The sequence below is a fragment of the Sceloporus undulatus genome, chromosome 4 (assembly GCF_019175285.1).
Source record: "Sceloporus undulatus isolate JIND9_A2432 ecotype Alabama chromosome 4, SceUnd_v1.1, whole genome shotgun sequence".
NCBI lineage: Eukaryota > Metazoa > Chordata > Lepidosauria > Squamata > Phrynosomatidae > Sceloporus > Sceloporus undulatus.
Window position 1 is genome coordinate 172,023,195 of NC_056525.1, and position 25,012 is coordinate 172,048,206.

At 39.5% G+C, this 25,012-nt stretch overlaps 1 protein-coding gene across 1 annotated transcript in view; it reads right to left on the reverse strand.

Annotated features, from left to right (window-relative positions):
* The window catches only part of CAP2 (cyclase associated actin cytoskeleton regulatory protein 2), a 68,111-nt gene that overhangs the window by 7,669 nt on the left and 35,430 nt on the right, over positions 1-25,012 (reverse strand). Inside the window, exons 5-9 of the mRNA XM_042465311.1 lie at positions 17,755-17,898; positions 17,126-17,211; positions 14,177-14,282; positions 4,389-4,578; positions 926-1,101 (exon numbers count right to left, since the gene is read on the reverse strand). Coding sequence (XP_042321245.1) covers positions 926-1,101; positions 4,389-4,578; positions 14,177-14,282; positions 17,126-17,211; positions 17,755-17,898 — 702 coding nt within the window. The remainder of the gene's footprint in view (positions 1-925; positions 1,102-4,388; positions 4,579-14,176; positions 14,283-17,125; positions 17,212-17,754; positions 17,899-25,012) is intronic.

Here is a 25,012-nt window from a genome sequence, read left to right on the forward strand (position 1 = left end):
CTACAGATGAACAGGTAATAACCCCTCTTCTCTATTCTATTCTCCTACCACCTGCATTTTCAGTCCACCTGCAACTATCCCTAATCTCTATTCATATAAGAAGCCAAAACTACACTATGCAGCAGTGGAACCAAATCACTCCTACAATTGCCTTCCATGCTTTCTTTGAAAATCCACATGGTTAACCACTTTATTGCTGTTTGTTATACTATTTCATTAAAAATACACCTTATTTTCTAGGAAAGCTCTGATCTACATACTCCTTTACCTAGAAGTAATTACTCTATGTAGGCTTTTTGTATTTTAGTAAATGTGCAAACAGGACCAGGCTCCCACTGACTGACATCAGAGTGATCTTTGGAAGAAGAGACCCAAAGTCACAGTGGGAAGAATTTTCCGTTAGTCCACAATCTGAGCTAAAATCCTCCAAGCATTTCAGAAAAGTACACTTCCTGAGGGCCATGATGATTGTAGTGGTGTGAGTGTTGGACTAGGACTTTGGGAGACAAGAGTTTGTGAATCCCTGCTCAGCCACAGAACCCACTGGATGACTTTGGCCTAGGTGAAAGGCAATTTTTCTCTGAATAAATCTTGCCACGAAAGGTCACCATAAGTCAGAGGTGACCTGAAGGCACAAAACAAACAGCAAACTGTATTTTCTGATGCACTTTGCCAACATGTTTAGAGATATGTGTCCTGAACAAGTGCGGTAACATAGTTGCATTACCCTCTAATGGCATTTACTCAAGGGTGGAAAAGTATTACACTACTAAGAATTTAAGGACTGTTTTTGTCCTTATGCTGAAACATATCAATGTGCTGCTTCATAAAGCATATAACTACACCTACTGTAGAATCTATTTTTTCCAGGGAAGTGTCACCAATGTGCTATTTTCCAGCTTACTTACAGGTGAACAACACTTACCACTCTCCACTTCTTTCCTTCAAGTTCTAACACAGGACAGTGGGTCTGCTGAGGAGGTGGCTTGGAAGTTGCTGGGCCTGAAAAATGGCTTTTTGTAGGAGATCGAACTGGGGGTCCTTGAGCACGTAGACTAGGATTTTTATGGGTCTTCTGGTCATCAGAGACATGGCGAAGCCCTAGAAAAACAAAAAGCATTTTTTAAAAAAATCAGCTTTCTGCACTTACACACATTAGCATGACCAAACTGTTTGGTACAATGCCTGAATTCTTGCTGTGTTGAGTCAGTAGAAGTTCTTATGCAATACAACATTATGGCCAAGATTTTATAGCTGCTCTGGTGGAATGTAAAGCTCTCTAGGCTTCTCCTTTCCTTGGCTGCATAACCATCAGTTAATGACTGGGAAGACACCCAGTTGCACAACTGGAAAAAAGCAAGTGTACTTACTGGACATCCAGGAGGGCAAAAGTTGCTCTGCTTTCCTGGTTGCACACCAATAGCTAGATAGTGCCCTGGTCCCACCCCCAGCCACTGCCTGGCATGCCACAATCTCATTAGACTGCACAATGAAGTACTAGATTTCTCCTTACATAACACCCTTAAAGAATTTACATTGGCATAACACTGGTAATAATAATAATAATAATAATAATAATAATAATAATAATAATAATTTGTTTTATTTATATACCGCTATTCCAGAGATCATAGCGGTGAACAGCAAGTAAGCTAATTAGCAAGTAAGCTAATTTGCCCCCAACAGTCTGGGTACTCATTTTAGCGACCTCGGAAGGATGCAAGCCTGAGTCGAGCTTGGGCCCTTTTGCTGGTCTTGAACTCGCAACCTTGTGGTTTTGAGTGAATGGCTGCAGTACAGGCATTTAACCACTGCGCCACCAGGGCTCCATGCCCGTAAAAGGCACAATACTGGATTCTACCCTCTATAGAAAAGCTTTGTTTTGTTTATTTCAATGTTTTAAAGCTTGATTAAAACTGTAGAGTTCTTTGTCATTGTTGTTGTGTGCCTTCAAGTAATTTCTGACATGGACACTCTATTATGGGGTTTTCTTTGCAGGTTTTGTTCAGAGGAGGTTTGTCACTGCCCTCCTCTGAGGCTCAGAGCAAGTGAATTGCCTAAGGTCACCCAGTGGGTTTCCATGGCTGAGCAGGGATTTGAATACTGGACTCCTGGAGTCCTATGCTCAAAACACTACATCACACTGGCTCTTGTGAGTTGTACCTTTCATGAAAATGTAAGGAGCAGCCCTAAATGAGATTCCCAAATCAGCTGACTGGCAATACAGGTTGCAAGGATTGTACTCCTCAACCAAAAAAGTCTTGCTTTTTCCTAACTGTATGCTTCCTTTTTTCTAGGCACCCTTTGATATATATGTCATATTATACTCTGTATGAAGTCCTCAGTCTCTTTGGCAACTTCTTCTTTTACATATGATGTTGCCTGGATTTTTAACTTGAAAGCTAACCCTTTTTATTTACATATATATTCCTTTCCACAAAATGCTTGATGCATAAGAAGTATATGTATGCATCATACTTGAGATAAATAAGTGTACAAATACTACAGCAGAGAAAAGATGGCAGAATTAGCAAGGAATTTGCAGAATTAATATAAGAGTGGGGACTTAACACTGAAATACAGTTAATGTTCATAATGCAAAAGAACACCTTAGCATTAATGTTAAATTGCTAAATAAGCAATTAATTATTCATAAATTGTTACAAGTATTTTATAAAATTTTGTAAATTAATTCATAACTGACTGGTCAAATTGCTAATTTAAAAATTTATTAAAATTACTAAAATAGCCAGCAATTTATCTCCATTATCCAACTAGCTATTGCTATAATAAGTACATTTATTCATAAGGGAAGGTATTAATAAGATTTGTATTAGCTTCCTTAAAGTTTTATTTCCTTTATAATTTATAGCTGTTCATTGTTTCCAGTTGTATTATTATTGATTCTCCTTATTGTCTAGGTAAAAATATAAAATAAAAATGTCCAGTATTGAAGTAAAATGAAATATTGTTACTCAAAAATAATATTCTTGGTGTTTAATGATTAAAATAACAGATTTTAATGTCACTGAAGAAGTTAATGAACAAAAAGTAAATGAATAAATTTAAACAAATTATTTCAAAGCTGTGGCTGTCAGAGAAACAAGACACTGGCATTGCAGATCCTGGCAGAGAGATGGCTGTGACTGATCTTCTGCGTAAATGGTTGTGGCACACTTATGGGGCAGTATGGTATTCCTCTTCTCAGCTGTGCTTTGATGTGTTGAGGTGTGATTGTCCACAGAGGTGGGGGGGATAGGGGTTGGCAGAAGCATCAAATTAGTAAATTAGGGGTGTAGTTTTATTCAGAGACCTGAATACCCTAACAGACCAGATCCTGTCTGATCCTGGAAGCTAAGCAGGTCAGCCCTGGTACGTACTAGGATAGGATGAGACCAACAATGAATACTAGGTACTGAAGGCTAAATTTCAGGGGAAGTAACTGGCAAAACCACCCTGAGTAATTCTTTGCCTGAGAAAACCCTATGGGGTTGCTGCAACTAGACAGACAACCTGAATACACATACACACACAGTTGTAATCAGTGTACTTAACTGAGTATATCAAGTTACCTAAGTTTTCCTCCTTTTTATTCTTAGACACACAATGACAGGGGAGTCAGAATACTAAATTAAGAAAAAGATGAGGCCAACAATAGAAAGCATCCCCTGCCCAAATAAAATATTCTTCACAGATGTCCAGAAGTATTCATATACCTTGGTAATTGCATTGTAGTGTATCTCACATCGGGCTGTTAATACTTCTCAAATTACCATCTCAGCCTGCAGTTCTACCCACACCTACTTAGGAGTAAGTCCTATCAAACTCAGTGGGACTTATATCTGAACAGACATGTATGCTTTCACTGTGTGGTTTCCACATTAAACACATTGGCTTATAGGGGTTAATAAAAGTACTGTATATACTCATGTATATGTCTAGAAATTTTTGTCAAAAAATTGATCCAAAAAAACCTGAGTTGACTTATCCACGGGTTAGTGTTAGTACTGCGATTTAATTATTATATAAAAAAGAACCATCCTATGGAGAAATGCAAGAGTATAATCTGTCCTGGAAGCATTGATTCCCCATCTACTCTTTCATCCATCCAGCCTTTAGTGTGAACACAAACAGTTATGTCTGCTGGAAATTTATAAGTTCTTTGGAATTGTTTCCCTTTGCTTTAGATCCTTTGTTACATGCTCCTAAATGTTACCCTCAACTTATCCATGGGTCAAATCAAAATCCATTATTTTGGCCCCCAAACCTGCCCTCAACTTATACATGAGGTCTACTTATAGTGGAGTATATACAACAGATACTTTGCAGAGGAGACTTGTTGAAAAGGATTTTTCAGAAGACCATTAAATTTGTTGTTTTCTTTATACCTTTGGTAATTTTTTCTCCCTGGTTCAGCTGGGCAAATAAGGCTGAGCGAGTTGCAGTTGCATCATCTTTTGCATTTTCTGTGTCAAAGACAGGAGGAGGTCCTGGCGGTGGCGGAGGGGGCGGGGGTGGCGGAGGAGAGCCCTGGTTGCTTGCCAGGGTAGTTGGCCCAGATGCTGATGCAATAGGCCCCTGAAAGAGAAGCAAAAGATATGCAGTCATAAATATGTTCATTTCCTTTATTTAAGGAATTTCTACCAAGTACTATGTCACTGGTGTATTACTTTATGTAGATTAAAATCTGAGGACCTCTGTTCCTAGATCTGTAGTAAGAAGACAGATGCAGTGGGAATGTCAAGTAAAAAAAGGAAAATAGTTCTATGTAAATTGTAATGGCCAAGAAACAGATTACAAGGTTTCATTGTGGCAGGTATGGTTAGTAGATAAACACAGAGATTTATTAAGCATTCAAAATCAGAAAAGAAATAATTGTTGTAAATGTTTGTGAAAGTAAGCAGTTTAGAGTTGGAACTCTGGTCCAAAACACCGTGCAGAAATAATCCAGTTTGAGATGACTTTAACTGCCCTGACTCAATGCTAGGAATTCTGGAAATTGTAGTTTTGCGAGACATGGAATCACAGAGTTGGAAGAGAATGCAAGGGCCATCCAGTCCAACCCCTGCCATGCAGGAACACACAATCAAAGCACCCCAGACAGATGGCCATCCAGCGTCTGTTTAAAGATCTCTAAAGAAGGAGACTCCACCACTCTCTGAGGGAGTGTCTTCCACTGTCAAATGGCTTTTAGTGTCACGAAGTTCCTCCTAATGTTTAGGTGGAATCTCTTTTTCTGTAGTTTCAATCCATTGTTCCCAGTCCTATTCTCTGGAGCAGCAGAAAACAAGCTTACTCTATCCTCAGTATGACACCCCTTCAAACACCTAAACAGAGCTATCATATTTAGCCTTTTCTGTCAGAGCTCTGATGCCTACAATTTCCAGGATTCCCTAGCACTGAGCCAGGGCAGATAAAGCAGTCTCAAACTGGATTATTTCTGCACTGTGTTTTGGATCTCTGGGAGCATTTGGATGCAACAACAAACAAGGATTTAGTTTAAAAAAAAAAAGAATACTGGCTTACTGGGAATAAGGCAGTCTGTCCCATCAATCCCAAAGAAACATGGAGCTTTTGACTGTCCTATAAATATGCACATGGAAATCAACTGACTACTGGGCCCCTCAATCTTGTCATGAACTAAAAGAACCCTAAGCTTCCTAGCCATGTGATTAAAAGTATGGAGCAGGTCTTCCAATTGGCCCTACGAATAAGAAATTCTCTAGATAATGTGTAGCTAGAACTCGACTATCTGCTGCACATCCTCTTTTTATGTGCCAAGGCTGACCAGCCCAGGGCCCTTCAGCCAACCAGATCTCTGATTGACTGGCTTTCCAATCCTTTTCCAGAATCACTTGGACCTGTGAGAATCGCCCAAATCACTTGGCCTTGGGAGAACCTCCACTCCATGCACCAGAAGAATGGTACCTCGGCATTGTTCGCCCGCCTATGGGATTGCAACTATCTCCCTAGTGAGTTAAGGATTGTTTTTCTGCTCTGAAAACCTTCCCACAAAGAAAAGCACCACGAAATGGCATACAGAGGGGAAAAAAGTGAAGGGGGGAAAATAAACATTAATTTATAGCTAGGCTCTGATATCAATTCTAAGTAAAGCCAATCTGAGATTCTGATATGGTTTCACAGTTTTGTGGATGTTTGTTCTCAATTTTACCCCAAAAAGCGAGTTTATTTGACCACTGTATAAGAAGGCTGCAACAACATGTGTGTGAATGCACCATCTCCAGCATACAACTTCTGCTAAAAAACAACAACCCAAATACATAGGTTCCTGAAAGTTCACCTTTTCTTAATCTAGCAGGTGTTTGCTACTGTAAAGAATTCTTTAGATTAAGTATGAGCAAATGTTTCAAACAATATATCTTTATAAAAAGCTATTTAACTATCACAAATGTTTATGGCATCTGTCTTCTAGATTTCTGTCAGCTGCCTTCCTTAGGAACAGCTGCTCTTTCATTACTGCCCATTATACCATATAGTTAAGTCAAATAATGCATGCAAGTATTTCTGCCAATGTATCTGGTTGGTGGTTCCTCTTAATTGTAAATAAGATCCATTGGTTGCTAACCATGAAAACTTTTGTGATTAATTCATTTCATTAAATATATAAACAGGATTAAAGCTGATAAACTAATGTAAAAACAAGTAATAAAGTGAAATGAAACTCACTGTATTTTAATGATGCATCTCTCATTTTCCTCATAAATTTTCACGTAAGTGTTAATGTAGAAAAGAGATTCATTTAGCTTTAGAATTACTTAATTGATACTAAATACAATGTTGATGACCTGAAAATGAGGATGGAACTTTGATCACCTGGAATGAGGCTGAACACATTTTCCATGTCTGCATGATTCACAAAAGAAAGCTCTTAAGTGCTTTTGCCTCCTTCCACAGCATATCAAATTATAAGTGAAAGGAGAAGTCAATTTGGAAGGTGTGTGACCAGTAACTCTCTCTCACACTTGTATGTGGGAGTTGTGAGTAGCAGTGGTATAGTAGAAAGTCTTGAAGTACAGGAGCGCATCATGCAATTGCTAGTGATTGATGTGATTGGCATTCCTTTATATTATATATTGTTTTTACTGTTTTTAACTTTGATTTTTTGAGGGGGTTGACATCACCTGATGTTGATGGCTGCTTACCTCCAGAGTTCTGACCCTAAAGGAAAGCAAATCATTAATAAAAGCTACACTCAGGGGTTCTCCACACTGGCAAAAAGAAGTGGCTTCAACCCGATTTAAGTCCTACCTGTTCATACAACACATAAGCTGGAAACAAGAGGAAACCTGGACAAAGCTCCAGGGTGAAAAAACAGAGCAAAATAATGTCCATTTGCTGCACTCTAACATAGAAAGTGCACATAAACAGCATGAGATGAGTGTGATAATGCGGGAAGGCCCAGGTGGCTTACAGAAGTGGTCTGGAGCCACAGGCACCATTGCTCACCATACGTTTTTTCCTTTTGTCAAGCATACAGGCATACGAGTTGCCAGCTGCACCGCTGACCCTTCACACCACTGATCCATCACACACCCCATGAAGTGAAATTATGACAAACATGACAGGTCGCCAATATGTAATGAATGTAATAAAAACATAAACAAACTAATAATAATAATAATAATAATAATAATAATAATAGGATTTATTTATATTCCACCCAATCACTGGGAATCTGAGCGGTTTACAACAAAGGGGATAATAGCTCAGGCTTACAATCTAAAAGACATGACACAAAAGGAGAAGGGAATGGTGGAGGGAAAGGGGATGAGGTCCAGTGGTTCTTCTCTCCCTCAGAGGCCTGGACCAAGGCAGATGGACCGGAGGGAGGGTTCTTCTTCTTCAGGCTAGCCTAGACAGTCCAACTGGGGGCCATGGGGTGAAGGGGGCAAAGGGGACATGTATGGGGGTCCTCCATGATTAGGCTTTCCCAATGTGTCACTGGGTGTACTGATGCATTGTATGAGCAGCGTATCGCTCATGTGGCTGGGTGGCTGATCACATGGGGCATCCAATGGAATGGAAGCTGGGTGGGATGAAGGAGATAATTGGAAGTTACAGGTGGTGTGTTTGTGTGATGATGTGCATGCATTGAGGGGAGGTGAAAAAATAACAGAGCAGCATGACTTGATGTTGTATGGTATATACTGCCTGTGGGTGTTCGGCCCACCTTATGAGTGGGTGGAGCAGACAGCAGAGGTTCCTCCTGATTCAAGAAACCCCAGGTGTGACACAGTTTTTCCTCTCCATCTGCTCAGCCCTTCAGGAAGCTAAGCAAATAACACCTGCAGCTCTAAAGTTCCATTAAGCAAACCAATGAAGGGGGACAAGACCAGGACTTAATTACCAATTTTGGAATGAAGGACAGAGAAGGCAGCCTAAGAATGCTGGCAAAGCAGATTCAAAATGATAGGTGGAAATCTGCACAATCAGATCTCTTGAAAGAAATGTCAAGTCAATTACAACAACACTATGAAGCTTTAAAGTCAGAATGGTGGCTTGCATTGAACCATTTGAAACCTCTATCTCAGCCCTCGTGGAGAAAAGTCTTTGACATCACCCACAGTGCAAATGAAGCCAAATGAATCAAAAGATCATTAACAATCTATTCACAATCACACAAGAGATACAACTAAAGATGGAAGACTTTGAGGGCTGTAGTTGCTGTTGGAACCTGAGAGTTTGTGGGCTCCCTTAATCAGAAGGCAAAGAAAATATACTAAGGCGGGTTACAGACCGCCATAAGGGACGTCCTTAGGACGTCCCATTTTGAAAAAGAGGCGTCTCTTTCGGACGCCCCTTACCCTGTTACGGACAGAGTCCGTAACAAATGGTGGCGACCTTTCCACACAGCCGCTGCCATTTTGACGTAATGGATGCTCTGCGCCCACACGTGGCACCCCGGAAGTGATGCTGCGAGTGTGCGACTAGCGCCTCGCAACATCTTTTCTGGGACCCAGGAAGGAGCGCGATTTCCGCGCTCCTTCCTTGGAGTGTCCGGGACCCGCGCGGTTTGGCCGCTGCGGCTCCCGAACGCTGCAACTGGCGGCAGCGGGAGACCGCTGCATTTCGGCGGTCTGTAACCCACCTAAGTGTTTTAACTGAATGGTTTAAAGACCTTTTTTCTCATTTTCTTCTCCTTTTCAGAGAAGACTGCTGAGTAGTTCTGCCTTTTTTCTGCTCCCTGTTAACATTTTGCCATCTTCTCCACTCAGCAGTCCGACCATTTCCTTGTTTTTCCTTTTGCTATGGACATAATAAAAAAGGCCTTTTTATTGTTTTTAACAAGAGAGATGGCCATGACAGGTTTCTATTCCTGCTGAATAACATTCTATTCAAAATTCTCCTTTATTTTCCAATGTGTTGGAAACTTCATACCTAAATGAGTGTTTAATTTAGGTACCATTAAAAGAGTGCGTTGCATTTGCTCATAAATTCATAAGTTGAATTGCAAAATATATATGTTTTAAATATATACTCATATCTGTCATATTTGGGCTTAGATTCTATATGACAGTTTCTATCTTACTACTGCAAGTGCAATGGTCTTCAAAGACTAAGTGAGCAGGAGCCCTCCAGTGGGCCCTTCTCCTGGCAGAATGTAAAAAGATATGTTGCTGTTATTATGTTTAAAGTTCCCATAATTGCCACTGCACTGTTTTACAAAAAGTCACACAGAGTATACACCAAGAAACAAAGCACTATTTCCCCCATAAATGGGAGATTTAACTTGTTTAAGAAAGGAAATACAGTATACTGTATACTCATTTATAAGTCGACCTCATGCATAAGTCGAGGGCAAGTTTTGGGGCCAAAATTATGGATTTTGCTATAACCTGTGGATAAGTCAAGGGTAAAACTTAGGGACATATAGCAAAGGATCTAAAGGATGAAGCAAAGCAAAACAGTGTCAAAGAACTTAGAAAATTCCAGCAGACATAACTCTTTGTGCTCATTCTTAAGCCTAGATGGATAAGAGGCTAGAGGGGTTCAGTGCTTCCAGTACTTACATTGACTCATAATAGGTCAACTTAGGTTTTTGGATCAATTTTTTGACCTAAATTTCTAGACTTAATACATGAGTATATACCGTAATGAATCTTGGGAAAAGGACGTATTCATTTTCACTTTGGATATAACTTTGGATATTTTCTAAATAGGATGCCTAGAGTCTTTTTAAGAAAAGAAAAAAAGAATGTCATCTCTGTAGCTATGCTGCTAGAGAGATTCCATTATAGTGTACATATACACAACACAACATTCAATTTGTAACAATTAGCAGACAGTCATGCGGACTTTGCCTGGGGAGAGCTGCAGTCACATCCATAGTCAGCTATGGAGTCTATGAGTGAGTCACTGAGCCTATGTTACCTTGCAAGCTTATTTATAAGGAAAGAGTGGGAGTAACCTTCACCAATGAGCTTAATTGGGGAAAGACAGAATATAAAAGTAACATTACAGCACATGTAGTGCACACCCTGCCATCTCACAAGCTGTTGCAGTTGATTTTGCACCATTTATAACTAAATGTGGGACAACTGTATTACATTCTAACATTTATCTATGATTTTTTAGGTTTTTAAAGACTCTAAAACAGTTCCAGGAGAAAAGCCCTGCAATAACGGCTTTCCAGATAATCATTCTGGTGAGTGAAAGTCTAATTTCAACATCAGTTTCACATACTACTGTCAGGAAACTAGATTTTGTGCACATGTGCATAAGTAGTGCATAAGCCATTTGAATGATGAAATGAAGGAGACAGGTGGTATGAATAGTGACATACATTAAGCAATAATCTACCCACACTCCAAGACAGCCAATTATTGGGCATCTCAAAGGAGAATTTTGTTTTCTCCTAATAAAAAAAGATACTAGCACTACAAATTCTTATAATCCTAATTACACACTTAATATATTACAGAGCAATATATTGTTTTATTCATACACACACATATATATGTATAAAGATGAGGACTGCAAAGCTCAGAATATCATGTAACAGCCTAAACGAACAGGTGGACTATGACACAGAGACACAGATCTTTTGTTAAGGTGTTTCTTCTGTAACTGAACACTAGTGTTGCCTCTGTTAACTACAACATTTAGACCACCTGTCTGTAAACATTCCTGCCCCACAATGATATGCTAGTTACAAGGTGAAGCAGCTGATGATGGCTGCCTGCATACTCCCCCCCCCCCCAAATCTAATTCATTTTTGTCTCTTAGCTGAACTGTTTGTCTTTAGCTGATTTCAGGGTGGGTGGGTGCAAATAGTACTGTTTGTCACCTGTTCAGGATTTACCATGATGTCTGCACATCAGTGAGGGTTACATTAGCTACACTATTTAGATTAGTGAGACCATTTCTTTTTTCTTTTCTTCTTCTTCTTTTGGTCTGTGGATTGGACTCAGCTGGATTAATTTTACCAGACATGGCAATGTCTGTAAGTACAGAGGGAAATGCTAACTTTTCAACTGCTGGCTCCTTCATAATTGTGGAGTCAAAATTATTAAACCATGGACTGAAATAAGATACATTTTCTATTTTTAAAAAATTGTTGCTTTAATTCCAGATTATTGTCTGTTGGCAGTTATCTGACTGAAAGTAGGCAGCTGGGGGTGGGAGGGATACTTTTTAAAATATAACAGCCATAATTCGCTTAGCCACTGACCATGCTGGCTGGGGAACTTCAGGCAGTTGTGGTATTAAAAAAAAGTAACCTTTCCTAGGTCTGACAGAAGTCTTAAGTTCTGGGGATAAGTTATAAAGATGTGTAACTACCAGTAAAATAAAACACTCGACACCTCTTACAATCTATAGACAATTGCTTCTTGCAAAATGATAAACAGTAATCCCATATAGAATACAAAAAGATAACGGAGAATCTGGATGAAGCAGCAAAGAAGACTCTACCACACTGCTGGATTTGAACTCTTGAAATATTTTCAATCTACCATTTCCTGTAACTTTCCTTACATCTTGCAAACCATTATTCTTCCAAAACCTGTGAGTTTTAAGTTTTACAGTAGCCATACTGTAGAAATAAAGCAGTTTGGCACCATTTTAACTGCCATGATTCAATGAGATGGAATTCTGGGACTAATATTTTTGTGAGATATTTAGCATTCCCTGTCAAAGTGCTCCAGTGCTATAAACTATAAATCCCAGAATCCCATAGCATGGTGCCATGGAAGTTAAAGTTCTGTCAAACTGCTTTATTTCTGCAATGTGGCAGCAGCCTGAGTCACTTGTCTGAGAGGTGTTTGTGGTTACAACATTGTTGTTTATCTGAGAAATACCTTTTTTTTACAATTCTTCACTATTTCTGGGCCAAATAACAGAACCATGCCACTACTGTGGGGTTGAATAGATCTACACAAGACTTTGCAAAGTTGCTGCAGTGGATAGTGTGGGGATGAGTTATATGTGATGCGCATGACAATGCAAATGGCACTCTGCCATTCTTCTCATCCCTCATATTCACTTACTTGTTTGGCCTTCTAATTACAGTGGTACCCCGGGATACGAAATACCCACGTTACGAAATTTCCGGGATACGAAAAAATCCCATAGGAAATAATTGTTCCGGGTTACGAAGGTTTTTTCGGGTTACGAAAAATTTTTTGGTGCTTTTCGGCGCTATTTCACACGAAATCGCGGCTTTTCCCCATTAGCGCCTATGGGTTTTCAGCTTGCGAAGGCTTTTCGGGTTACGAAAGCGGCGGCGGAACGAATTAATTTCGTAACCCGAGGGAGCACTGTACTTTGAAAGGCTCTCTCTTCTTCTTTTTATTTTTCTAGTGGAGAACAACACTAAGTGGTACATATATTTGCATTCTAAAGGAGTCCATGGAGAGCTATAATGAGTATGAAATGCTGATACTCTGCATCGTTTATCTTTGTACTGATGGAAACCTAGTATGTAAAATTCATTTGCTAATAGATCACTACAGGTATACAGTGTGCCCACTTCATACGCGGCTTTCAGCATACACTGAAAGCCATATGGAGAGGAAGGGGAGCACCACCGTGCCGCCAAGTGCACCAGCCCCATTCATTTAAATGGGGCTCGAGCATGCACGGAATTTGCTTAACGTGGGGGAGTCCGGAATGGATCCCTATGGTAAAACAAGGGCGCACTGTACCTCAGATAGTAATTGTGTTCTTGGGAATTATATTTTTAATAGAAAATCTAGTACTAGAGACAAAAATAGCATGGAAAGAACAGAGATGATTTCCTACACCTCAAAAAAAGAAAAGCAATTCAACATGTTTCAGGTCTTTGTCTAATGAAACAACAAGGTCAGGTAAGCCTTGTGTATTTAAACAAAAGTATCTTGAATCTTCTAGAGACCACCTGAAATCATCTTTCAAAATGCATCCAGGGATGATTTCTATTCTTTCATCTGCTTTCCCCTTTTATCTCTGTTTAGCCATTTGCACGTGCTCAATAAAGCAGCTGGACACAGCTGCTGTTTACCTTGCCTGTTGTAGGCAGACACATAGTTACAGTAGGACTGACTAATGCAGAATGCCATTCTTTCCCAACTTAAGCTTCATTGCATTGTTTAAAAAACTTTCAGCTAGACAGAAGACAAGAAAGAAAGGGGGTCTGTGTAGGAATAAAAAGACTGCAAACAGGAGCTACTTTGGAGATTATTGCGTTAGCTTCACTGCTGGGATAGACCCAGGATATAACTTTCATAAGGCAGATCTTATCGCATTTATCCATCGCCGGGCAGTATATGGCTCGTATGCTACACGAGCTTTTCTCACAGCTTTTCAAGAACAGGATTTTTCCGTTCTTGAAAAGATGCGGGAAAAGGCCGGAGAAGCCTGGGTTGCGTACGGGCTGCATACTGCCCAGCGATGGGTGAATGCAATATGATCTGCCTTAAGAAAGTTACATACTGGGTCTGTCCTGGAAGCGAAGCTAATGTGATACTTTCCTATGTCAGCATCTTTGTTAACTGAGGGATGGCTATAATGGAAGTACAGTAGTACTAAGATATTCTTTATTCTAATGTGAAATTTCTCTATAACAGTATCCTCAATTAGTCAGTCTTAAAGATCAAGAAAAACATTGAATCATACAAATTATTTTGGTATTATTTGACTTTTCTCACAATGGAAAAGGAAGAAATAAAGCACTTACAATTTTACTCCAGGTGAGACCAGTAGTATGATATTCTTTAATGTATGCTTGAAGTTCTGTCCATATATTCAAAAATGACTTCACCCAATCAACATGACGCAGATCACTATAACAGAGCAGAAAATATTTGTACATACATTTACTGTTTCAGAGCCCATCCTGTTCATTAGTATCAGTCAAAGCTTTGCCATTTATCTCAGCTGGGAGTTTAAATAAATGCAGAAGGCAATTCAATTAGTCATTTGCCATTAAATATCACTGGCTTGACAACTGCAGCCTTCACTAGCAAATATATCTAGGAGCTTAATTTTTAATGCTGTGCATATCGGTCACAGTTCTTTATTTGTTGGCCATCTTTGATTATTCTATCTACACAGTATAGCCATTTCAGTTAATGAGGTTGAACACTGGCTGCATGGTTGCATAGAACTTTATTGGATAGTGGCTGTAATACCATTAGAGCAAGTTAAACTGGAGACAGGCATTTCACTGGAGCCTGCTCATCACTGTGCGTAAAATGGCTCTTTCCATGCTTGTCACTCATGAGAGTGACAGTGTTTTTCTCATGTTTTCCCCTCTCTGCTTTTATGCTAGTGGGTACAGGACACCAATAAGTTATATCAGTGTTGCTGCAATGTAAGTAGCTCAAGCAATTGGAGAAAAGGTCTTTATCACTCTTTGCAAAGTATGAAATCTTCAATTAATGTAACAAGATAGGAAGAAAATTAATTCATTTGAGATGTGATGCTGGAGCAGAGTGCTGAGGATGCCATGGACAATCAAAAAGACAAATAAATGGGTCCTAGAACAGATCAAGCCAGAAATCTCCCTGCAAGCCAAGATGATAAAACTTAGGCTGTCATACTTCGGATACATCATGAGAAGGCACAACTCACTGGAACAAACAATAATGCTAGGAAAGGTGGGGGGAAGTGGAAAAAGAGGAAGGCCACATGCTGGATGGATGGGCTCTATTAAGGAGCTCATGGGTATGAATGTACAGAAACTAAGCAGAGCAGTGGATGACGAGAGGTCTTGGAAATGTCTCATCCACAGGGTTGCCATGAGTCGAGAATGACTTGAGGGCAGTTAACAACAACAACAATCTAATAATACACATCACAGCTTGGATATATGGCAATGGAACTGGGGGATCCTGCAAATTATAGTTTTAAAAAAATAACTTTTTCAAACTTTTCATCTTATAAAGCAAGGCTTTGCACAGGTGATTCAGGAGATAGCAAGGAACTTGCTAATTATATACTTGCTCTCCTACAGAAGTCTAAGAGTGGACGGCTGCTTTCATTCAGGGCCAAATAGTGATGGTGGTGGTTGTGTGACTTCAGGTTATTTCTGACTTATGGTGGTACTAAGGTGACCCTATCACAAGGTTTTCTTGGCAAGATTCATTCAGAGGAAGGGTTGCCTTTGCCTTCCTTTGAGGCTGAGAGAGTGTGACTTGCCCAGTGGGTTTTCATGGTTGAACAGGGATTAGTACCCTGGTTTCCAGTGTCATAGTCCAACACTCAAACCACTACACCATGCTGACCAAAGGATACACTGGCCATTGTATGTAACATTGTATGTGATACTTTGTGAATCTATTTTAAAATGGCCCAGTTTCCTGTTTAAAAGGTTAAACTGAGGCAGAAATATGTTGGCAACAATATAGCAAACAGTTCAGATTTTACTGAGAATATCTGCATTTTTTAATGACTGAAGGTATTTTGTCACATTTTGTTTACAATAATTATAGACATTAGTACTGAGTAGGATGTAAAGAATAGTCACAAATTTCCCCATCCTTAATGAAATAAGGTGCCTTGACACACCATGAGAACTTGCCAAGAAAATGGTAGACTGCTGTGAGATTTTGGCAGTTTGGGACTTTCTTTGCAAACAAAGTGTTTTGTGAAAAAAATTGTTTTATACAAAACCCTCCAAACCTTTTGGGAAAAAAACCCTCTGTCTTTTGTACAAAAAAGGACTTGGGCATGAACAATCATTTAAAAATATGCAAAAATTCTAGTAATCCAGCAGGCAAAAAGATTTGTAATTACTTCTTCTTGAATGTAGGCAAGAACAAAATAAGAAATAAGAAATCGTACTGAGTGGTGTCACTGGTCAGATGGTGCTTAACTAGTTAGATTATGTTCCTAAAGGTAAACAGATTGATTAATATGACAGAATTAAGATGGGCTTTAATCTTTCGTACTGAAATCAATGCATAAGACAATAGTTATTACACCAACTCCAATGTGTGTATTTATTTGTTATTCTGTGCATTAGGCATGCACTTGTTTAATGTTTTAATATCTAATTAATCATTATCTTATTCCATCTGTTTTAACACTTTATCAGGTGAATCTTTGTAAAAAGGTAGTCAAGATCAGAAAATTCACTTTTAAATACAAAATATCTGCTAAGAGAGTGTAGCTAGGATGCAAAATTTGGAAAAACAAAATGACTGTATTGTACAGCACATTCAAGATACACTTTTTGTAGTGAATTTAAAATAAAACAATATTCTTCAGATCAGGATGGGGAACTAGCCCACAGCCCTCCATCTTCAGCTTTGCTTCTTCCCACAGCATACAGGCTTGAAAAAAAGCATAAACTTCCCTGTATGCTAACCATGTCCTCCATCACACCCTCCACTTAGCAATTAGCCTATGCAGGAGAGAAGAGAGAGAGAAAGAAGGGTGTGTGAACAGATAGTTTCTGTGTTGATCAGAAGTTAGGAAAGTTACTTTTTGGACTACAATTCCTAGGATCCCCCAGACAACATGGTCATTTTTCAAGCTTTGATGTGACTGATTATGTCCCTGTCCCCAGCATGGATGAGGTAAAAATGGTTCTTCGTCCTCACTTTAGAACTCAGTTAAACTAATCCAATACTGTATGTCATATGAGAAAAGTAACAAATAGTTGGTGGAGAAAGTAACATACCTGTGTTTGTAGTCTTTTAACACCCTGTTAGTATAAAAGGTAGCAGCATCATTCATCTCCTTGACATAAGGCCCTGGTTTAGGAGACTGAAGAAAAATATAGTATCATCAGGTGGAGAGAAAATGAAGGTATGAAAACATAAGGCAAAAATCATCTCCATATATTTCAATACAGACATGAAGGGTCAGATTCAAAGTTAAATGCACACAAAGGAGCCGACAGAAGCATCTTATTTTATGCAAAAAACAAAAAACTTTTTCTGCTGCCTTTTCCATTGAGGACTGAAAGACCCTAGTGAATGGGGTAGCTATGGCAAAGAGGACAGAAGAAGAAGAAAGTCTCAAAAATGAAGCAGAGGTCTATTTTTCAAGGATATCTTGTGAAGTATACTCAAGCTTATTTCAGCAGGGTCCTTGACCCTTAGTGAAATGGTTTGAGTGGCTGGGAAGAGCTGCTGTGGAGAGGATGGTGTGGCCAAGTCAGCTTCCATCAGCCCTATTCATTCTGGATCCAACCCAAATATTTTAAAACATGGAGGTGGATGAGCAGGAAAGCAAAAGCCTGCACAACCTTTGCATAGCATGTCAGAAACATTTTTCAAAGTCCATTATCTAAAACTGAGAACTCACAACTGCTATCCATCCAAGAGCTGGAATGCTTTCACTGACAGCAGACAGATGATTAAACATATTACTTCCGCGGTTTCTCTCTCTGAACATCTGGATTTCATGGATCTTGTCCGATATTGGTTTTAGAAGAATGGTCAATTCACCCTGTAATATTAAAAAAATGAGGATTTATTATGTTGTCTGAACAGAAATTTTCTAGACATATAAAGAGAAGAATAAATGAGATATGGGCATTTTGAGCAACCATAGTCACTTGCTAGTTTCTGCATGTCAGTTACTTGCTTTCTGTTTGTGATCTTCTCTATAGAAAGAACAGCAAGTAAAGAATGTTTTAATTAAACACCTCACACCATATTACTTTTTCTTTGCAGGTAAGCCATGCTTTTATCATGGTGTTTCAGAGCCAGTTTTTAAGAAACAATTAAGTAATTTGTTTTCAGATATAAAAGACTAAATATGATCTTAGATTACAGATAGGTATTTTCTAAATTTATTAATTTTCACTCTAGGCTTTTTAGCAGATTACTCCAACCACACCAATTTACCCCCTCTTTAAAAAAGCCAAACAAACATAAACTATACTTAGAGCCTTGCTTACACCGTGTACTGTTTCAGCTTATCCACAGGAATCAGTGGCTCTTCTCTTATTATAAAGCAACAATTCTTTTCTTAATCTGCCTTCGTTCATCAACTAACAGGACAATGCAATGGCTCATGTACCAGTGTAAATCCCAACTCAGGGACACATGAGCACAAGAGCCCATTTCTGATGCCTCATCGACTTTATACTGCTAAAACTGGTGCCTCTCCAAATTGGGATTCTCCTGTTTTCACCATGATAGCTTAATAAACACTACCATTTAACTGCTTAATGAACCCTTAATATGTCTGGTTTCTCTCCCATTTTTACAACTGCACAGTATCAGTTTTCAAGCTGCAATTTTTTCCACATTTTATGTCCTCTAAGGGAAAAAAATGGTTTCATTCCAGTTTTATTTAGAAACATGCCTCAGAACCATCTGATCCTGAAAGCTAAGCTAAACTAAGGGGGTCAGTCCTGGTTAGTACTTCTAAGGGAGACTGCCAACTAGTATTTGAGAGGAAGAAACCAGCAAAACCACCTTTGAGTTAGTGGCGTGCCTGTATGGGGTGTCACCCAGTGTGGAGGCAGGGCTTCCAGGGCTGAGCCCAAAAGGGCACCCCCCCACCTCACTGCCATGTTGCCATTCTACCTGTGAGTAGAATGGTGTGGAATGGTACATACAGCAAGGTGCGGGCAAACTTGGCCTTCAGCAGCCCGTCGGCCTTCCAAGTCCCACATGACTATGGTCGTGTGGGACTCAAAAGACAGCAGCAGCTCTGCTAGGCATACCATTCCACCTAGTGACATCTTGATCTGGAGTGTTACCCATTGCGGTCCGCACCACCACATCCCTCCTAGTGATGCCACTGCTCTGGAGTATTCTCTATGAAAACTCTATGAAAAAATAACGAGGTCACCATAAGTTGACAGGTAACTTGAAGGTATTCATGCATGTGCACGCGCACACACACACACACACACACACACACACACACACACACCCCTCACCAAATTCAGTGGGATTTGTTTTGCAGGAGCTGTCCTGCCTAAGTGTAGGTTTTTTTCCACATCCTCATTCTGGAAAATACAGGCAGCCATAGAGTCTGCTTAGATCAGTGCTACTCAAAATGATAGTCCAGTCCATGAACCACCAGATGCTAGTCCATGATGAGTTTCACAGGAACTATGATAATAATATGGCACAAATATGGTACCAATTCCCTGGCACACTGTGGAAGATACTGCTGATCAACCCACATCTGACAGACAGAAACAAACTAGACTGAGATCTGCAATGCCAATATCTCATCCTACTAAATCAATAATAGTTCGAAGCTCCAGTGGGAGTTTGATTACCTTGTTCAGAAAAGCTTGATCATTCTTTAAAATGACATTAATCTCCCTCAAACCTGTGTGTTAAATCCTTAGTTAAAATATATTGTCTGTGGCATAAACTTTTGTTTATTACAACAACAAAGGGAACCCCAGAAAACTAGACAAGAGTTGCTTCCTTGAGTGAGCTGGAAAGAACAAAGTTCTGAGTGATAATTTTGAAATGAAAGAATTTCCCTTGATAAAGAAATATTCCCAAAATACATTAGGGGTCCTATAATACTGGTGCAGTTCTCTCTCTCTCTCTCTCTCCTTGCTTTTTAAACTTTCCACATGCCTAGCAGCCACTCAGGTATTTATCGCACGTGAGACTGGAACTCTAAACCGAAGCGCTTCCGTAGCAGTGTCACTTCGAATCCAAGGCAATTAACATGATGAACTATCACACATGAAGAACGAAATTGTGGTAATTACAGGGTCAAAGCGAAGTGAGTGCACACTGTATTAATACACTGATACATACCATGCGGATTCAACTATTTGAATCGGCACCCTTGCACTTTGCACTTCCGGGGTGAAGAAGGGGGCCACTTCCTAGTTCCAGTTTCACATGAATGCTAGCCTCACGTGAATGACAGCTTCACTTTCCCTCTTCCTTTCTATTTTATTCCCCCTGAAACATCCGAATGTGCCATCCTTGCCAGCCCCCCAACCCTCCCAGCATGATCCAAATGTGTCCTCCTTGACAGTCCTCCATTCCTCCCTGAAACATCCAGCACTCTTTCTATGGGCTTTGGAGTCCGTTTTTTCATCCTAACCAGCAGCCGTTTCTATGGGCTTTGGATTCAGATTTCCCTCCATGCTCCTGGGTCTTCTCTGTCAGATTTACCTCCATGCCCCCTTGCTTCCTAAGAATGTGCCCTGGGAGGGATGGAAGAAGAGTACCTGGGACATCCTCCTCTTCCTGGTTCCTGTTTCATGTGAATGCTAGCCTCACGTGAATGACAGCTTCACGTTTCTTCTTCTCTTCTCTTTTATTTTTTACTCGATTTACTCTAGAATGTGTCCTGGGTCCTCTCTGTCAAATTTTCCTCCATGCTCCCTTGCTTCCTAAGAATGAGTCCTGGGTCCTCCCTGTCAGATTTCCCTACATCCCCCCACCTGCTTCCAGCAAACTGTCCTGGCTCAGTGCTATGGAATTCTGGTAAATGTAGTGTTGTGAGACATTGAGCCTTCTCTGCCAGAGAGCTCTGGTGCCACAGCAAACTAATAACTTCTTCTTCTTCTTGTTATTGTTATTATTATTATTATTATTATTATTATTAAATAAATTATTACTATTTTTATTATAAAATAATAAATTATTATTATTAAGGAAATATTATTATTGTTGTTGTTGTTATTATTAAAAATTTCTTTCACTGGAAAATAATCAGTGTAGAAGCTGCAGGTTTACTTGGAAATAAATCCTTTGGATCTGAAGGAGACCCATTTTGGAGTAGTGCAGAAATAATCTGGTTTCTCTTATTCTCCATGCTCCCTAAAATACCACCTCCCTGAATCCAACCCACTCTCCTTCCCTTTGTAACAGCTGCCTTCTCTTAGGTTGCATCTGCACTGGGGAAATAATCCGTTTTGACTCCACTTTAACTGTCCTGGCTCAGTGCTATGGAATTCTGGAAGTTGGAGTTTGTTGCTCCCCCCAGCCTCCAATAGCCCCTTCCGTTGCTCCCATCTCTCCCCCCAGCCTCCTGATTCATTCCCTTCATCTGTCAGCTACATCCAAACATTCATTCTTGAAGGAGCACCGGAAGCAAATGGGGCAAAACTGCAGCGCAGCATCATGGGAAATGTGGGACCTTGGGTGTATCAGGACTTTGGGTGGAAAGCAAAGTTGCATTCCACACCAGACCAATTCGGAGTGAAATCGAAGTAAGCTTAGAAGTAAGTTTTGTGAATTCACTTGTTACCGAATTAACCAAAATGAGGAGTCACTTTAGATTCACTGTGGAATGACCCCCATAGAAAACAATCACATGTGGTAATACATCACGTTATCACATGAATTTGCATCGTTGGACCCGCAGTGGCTTCGGATCAGAGCTGCAAAAACCTCAGTATGATAAACACCTCAGTATTGGTTGTTCTCTATCTCTCAGTGCATGTATGCAGACATCCACCCCACTAAGTTTTCATTCTCCCTTGTAGCTTTGTTAGTCTTTGTTAAGCATGGTAAGCTGTGAAGTTTCTTGTAAGTAAGCCTACTCTCAAAGAAGCTGCCCAGTTAGTTGGGATGAACAGTATACTATAATAACTTATTCTGGACTTTTAAAATTAATATTCCATGATGCAGTTGGACAGTTTCAACCCACAGACTTCAGAGTCTTGTCCATTTTTAGACTATAATGTGTCATCTCATTTATTTCAAAATGGGGTAGCCTTCCCTTCCTCATAACCTGGAAAAGTGACTTTTTAGGGTTGAATCTCCAAGAAGCCCCCCCCCCCAAACCCTTTCCCAAGCTCTTAGTCAGAATGGCTACATTGCTCATTCTGTTGACCGGGCCCTAGAAACGTTTGTCCCAAAGTTCTGCCTCAAACTGTGAAAGCGGCACCTTAAGTCAGCCCAAAAGAGGAGACAAAGTCAGAGCAGGAGCTGAGGATTGGTATCATGCGGTCATAGAAATATGATCTCATTAGGATAATGGGTCATGTTTAATTGGGCAGTGAGAGGGGGAAAGGAGAAATTCTTAGCCAAAGCCACAAAATAAACACCATTTGAGCTTCACAGGAAAGGCTAAAGAACAGCAAATAATCTCACATTGAGAGGAACAAATATCTAAAAAGGTCAAAAGACAGTTGGGCAGTTTAATGATTATAGCACAACATGGCTAAAGCAATCTGATAAAGAGGAACAATGGGATTGTGAAGGATTAACCTAAACTGTAGAAACTTGCTAGGAATCAGGAAGGCAGGAATTAGTCAATAAACTGGTTTTGGGAAATGTTGAAAGTTAACCCAAAAAGAGATGCTGTTTAAACTATGCTTGCATTTTTGAATGTATAAAAGGTTTGAAGAAAGACAATTGGGGATGACAGTCTTGGAATTGCCATTTAGGCAGCTGTCATCCCGTACGGAGAATAAAGGTGTGCTTATTTTGAGCTACAATCGGACTCTGAACTTTCTTTGTTGCTGGGTGCTCCAAGGACCCTTCCGGCATAGGTTGGGAGGGCTTGCTACCCTCCCCCTTCAACATTAATTCCTACTGCACTGAGTAGATGGTTTTCACTCTAAAGGTTTTGGCAACAGGATACTGCATGTATAAATATTTCACAATATGTACCTCAAAACTGTAGGATTTGTTCTGATTCCAGTTTTTTACATTTCTATGGTGAACGTATTTTACCTTTCTGATTTATTCTTTTTTAAAAGAAGACTGATATAAGAATAATGCATACAATCAGCATGTTAATGGCAAATATATTTGACTGAAGGATTTTAATATCAAGCTAGCTGGGTTACTGACAGCTATGAATAACACATTTATCATGAGTGAACTAGATATAGATGTATATTAACACCATTTTCAGAGGCATCTGCTACTGTCATCCTATTTAGAATTGTTCTTCTTCCCCTTATACTTCCAATATGCATATTGCCCCAACTGCATATAGCCCTCCTGACTGTGTTTGTAGACCTTGCCAAAAATAACCCTGGCTACTTTTGCAGCCCATTTCCTGTACTCTTAAAAGCATAGAGCAAACTTTTAGTGCTTCAACAAGGAAAAGGTCCCTGTCCTCCTTCCCCTTTTCCTTGAATGCTGAGACATTCTGTCCATGTAGTCTGCAGAACTCTATGGTGCTAGAGGTTTCTCTGACATAACTTCTGTACTACAGTCTAAGTGTTACAGCTGCTGTTAAATTTCAGTAACAACTGGGATTACTGCAGGAAATTTGCGGCTTCTGGCCATATGGAAGCTGACATATGAGGCCAAATACACAGATGCATTTCTATCCAATTGTTTCTGCCCAATTGTTTTAAAAATTTGGCCAAATTTTTACATTGCTTCCATCAATGAGTATAATTACACTGTAAACAACATCACATTTTTGGGCCTTAGGGATTTAGAATTTTACAGTTACCTATCATCGCTACTCTGTAGACACTAAGTAGTATTGTTAGTAAAGCATTAAAATGAATACTAGAATAGCCCAAGAATGTATTAAGCCAAAGTGTTAAAGGTTACTTCCTGTGTTCAGTTTGGATGGGCAGCAGGATTTTGAATTTTGTAACTGCAACAGACAATGAATTCCATTTTGCTAATAGGAAAGACCATGACCTGACTTTGACAGAAAACAACAACTATAGACCAATATGACTATTAATAACAACTGTAAATTGTTTACAGTAGTGTGATTTTGGCCGATAGGCTAAACATTATTAACAGCATATTTCAAGGATCTGAATTATTTTTTAAGCGTGCAATTGCAGAAATGCATGCAAAGATTTTCAGCAAACTGGAATACATGGCAAAATTTTGTCTTTGATTAAACAAGATTAGGAATAATTCCCTTTTTTAAATTTGTGAATAAATTTCCACATACTTAAAAAAAACCCTCACTTTTCAATCATAGTTTCTCCACAAGTACAAATGATTTCCAGCTGTTTTCTAATTTTAGTATTTAATATTAAGCATCAGAAAGAAAGTCTGGTGAGGGAATGAGTTGCAGTTACAGCTTTCTAAAGAGCAATTCTACAGGCAAATAGCCACTAGCTGGTATACATCAGCTGTAATATCAGAAGATGGTTTTGTCATGTGATCCTTTCCACTTCGAATACAAATATAGAACATGACCATAAAAAGTAACAGAGCATTCACTCTGCTAAGTAATTTATTGTAGTTGATGTAGGATTGGCATGCCAGCTGGAATTATCTTCCCTGCTCTGGCTATTTTTGCATATATAGAAAATAAAGGGCTTCAAGGTGGGATAAAATGTAAGCATCACTGGCAAAGAAAAAAAATCTCAATAAAACTGTTTGAAAGTGCACTTGCTTGTGACTTCTGAGTCTGGATATTCTATTTTAACTGGAGGAATCACTAAAATTCATGACCTGATATTTGAATAATAGAGTGAGAAACAAATCCTAGGTCCTGTTACTTTTGTATTCCCTTTTTGTGCTATTTAATAGTTTAGTTACTGTTTTTCTGTCAGGGTTCACTTGCATCTTAAAGCAAAGGGTCAACATTTTAAACCAGCATGGTACACAGGAACTCTGCAAATCCCCTGTGTCTCCACTGTGCTGTTTCTGAATATCTGCAAAGCTACTACGCCATGATCACAACT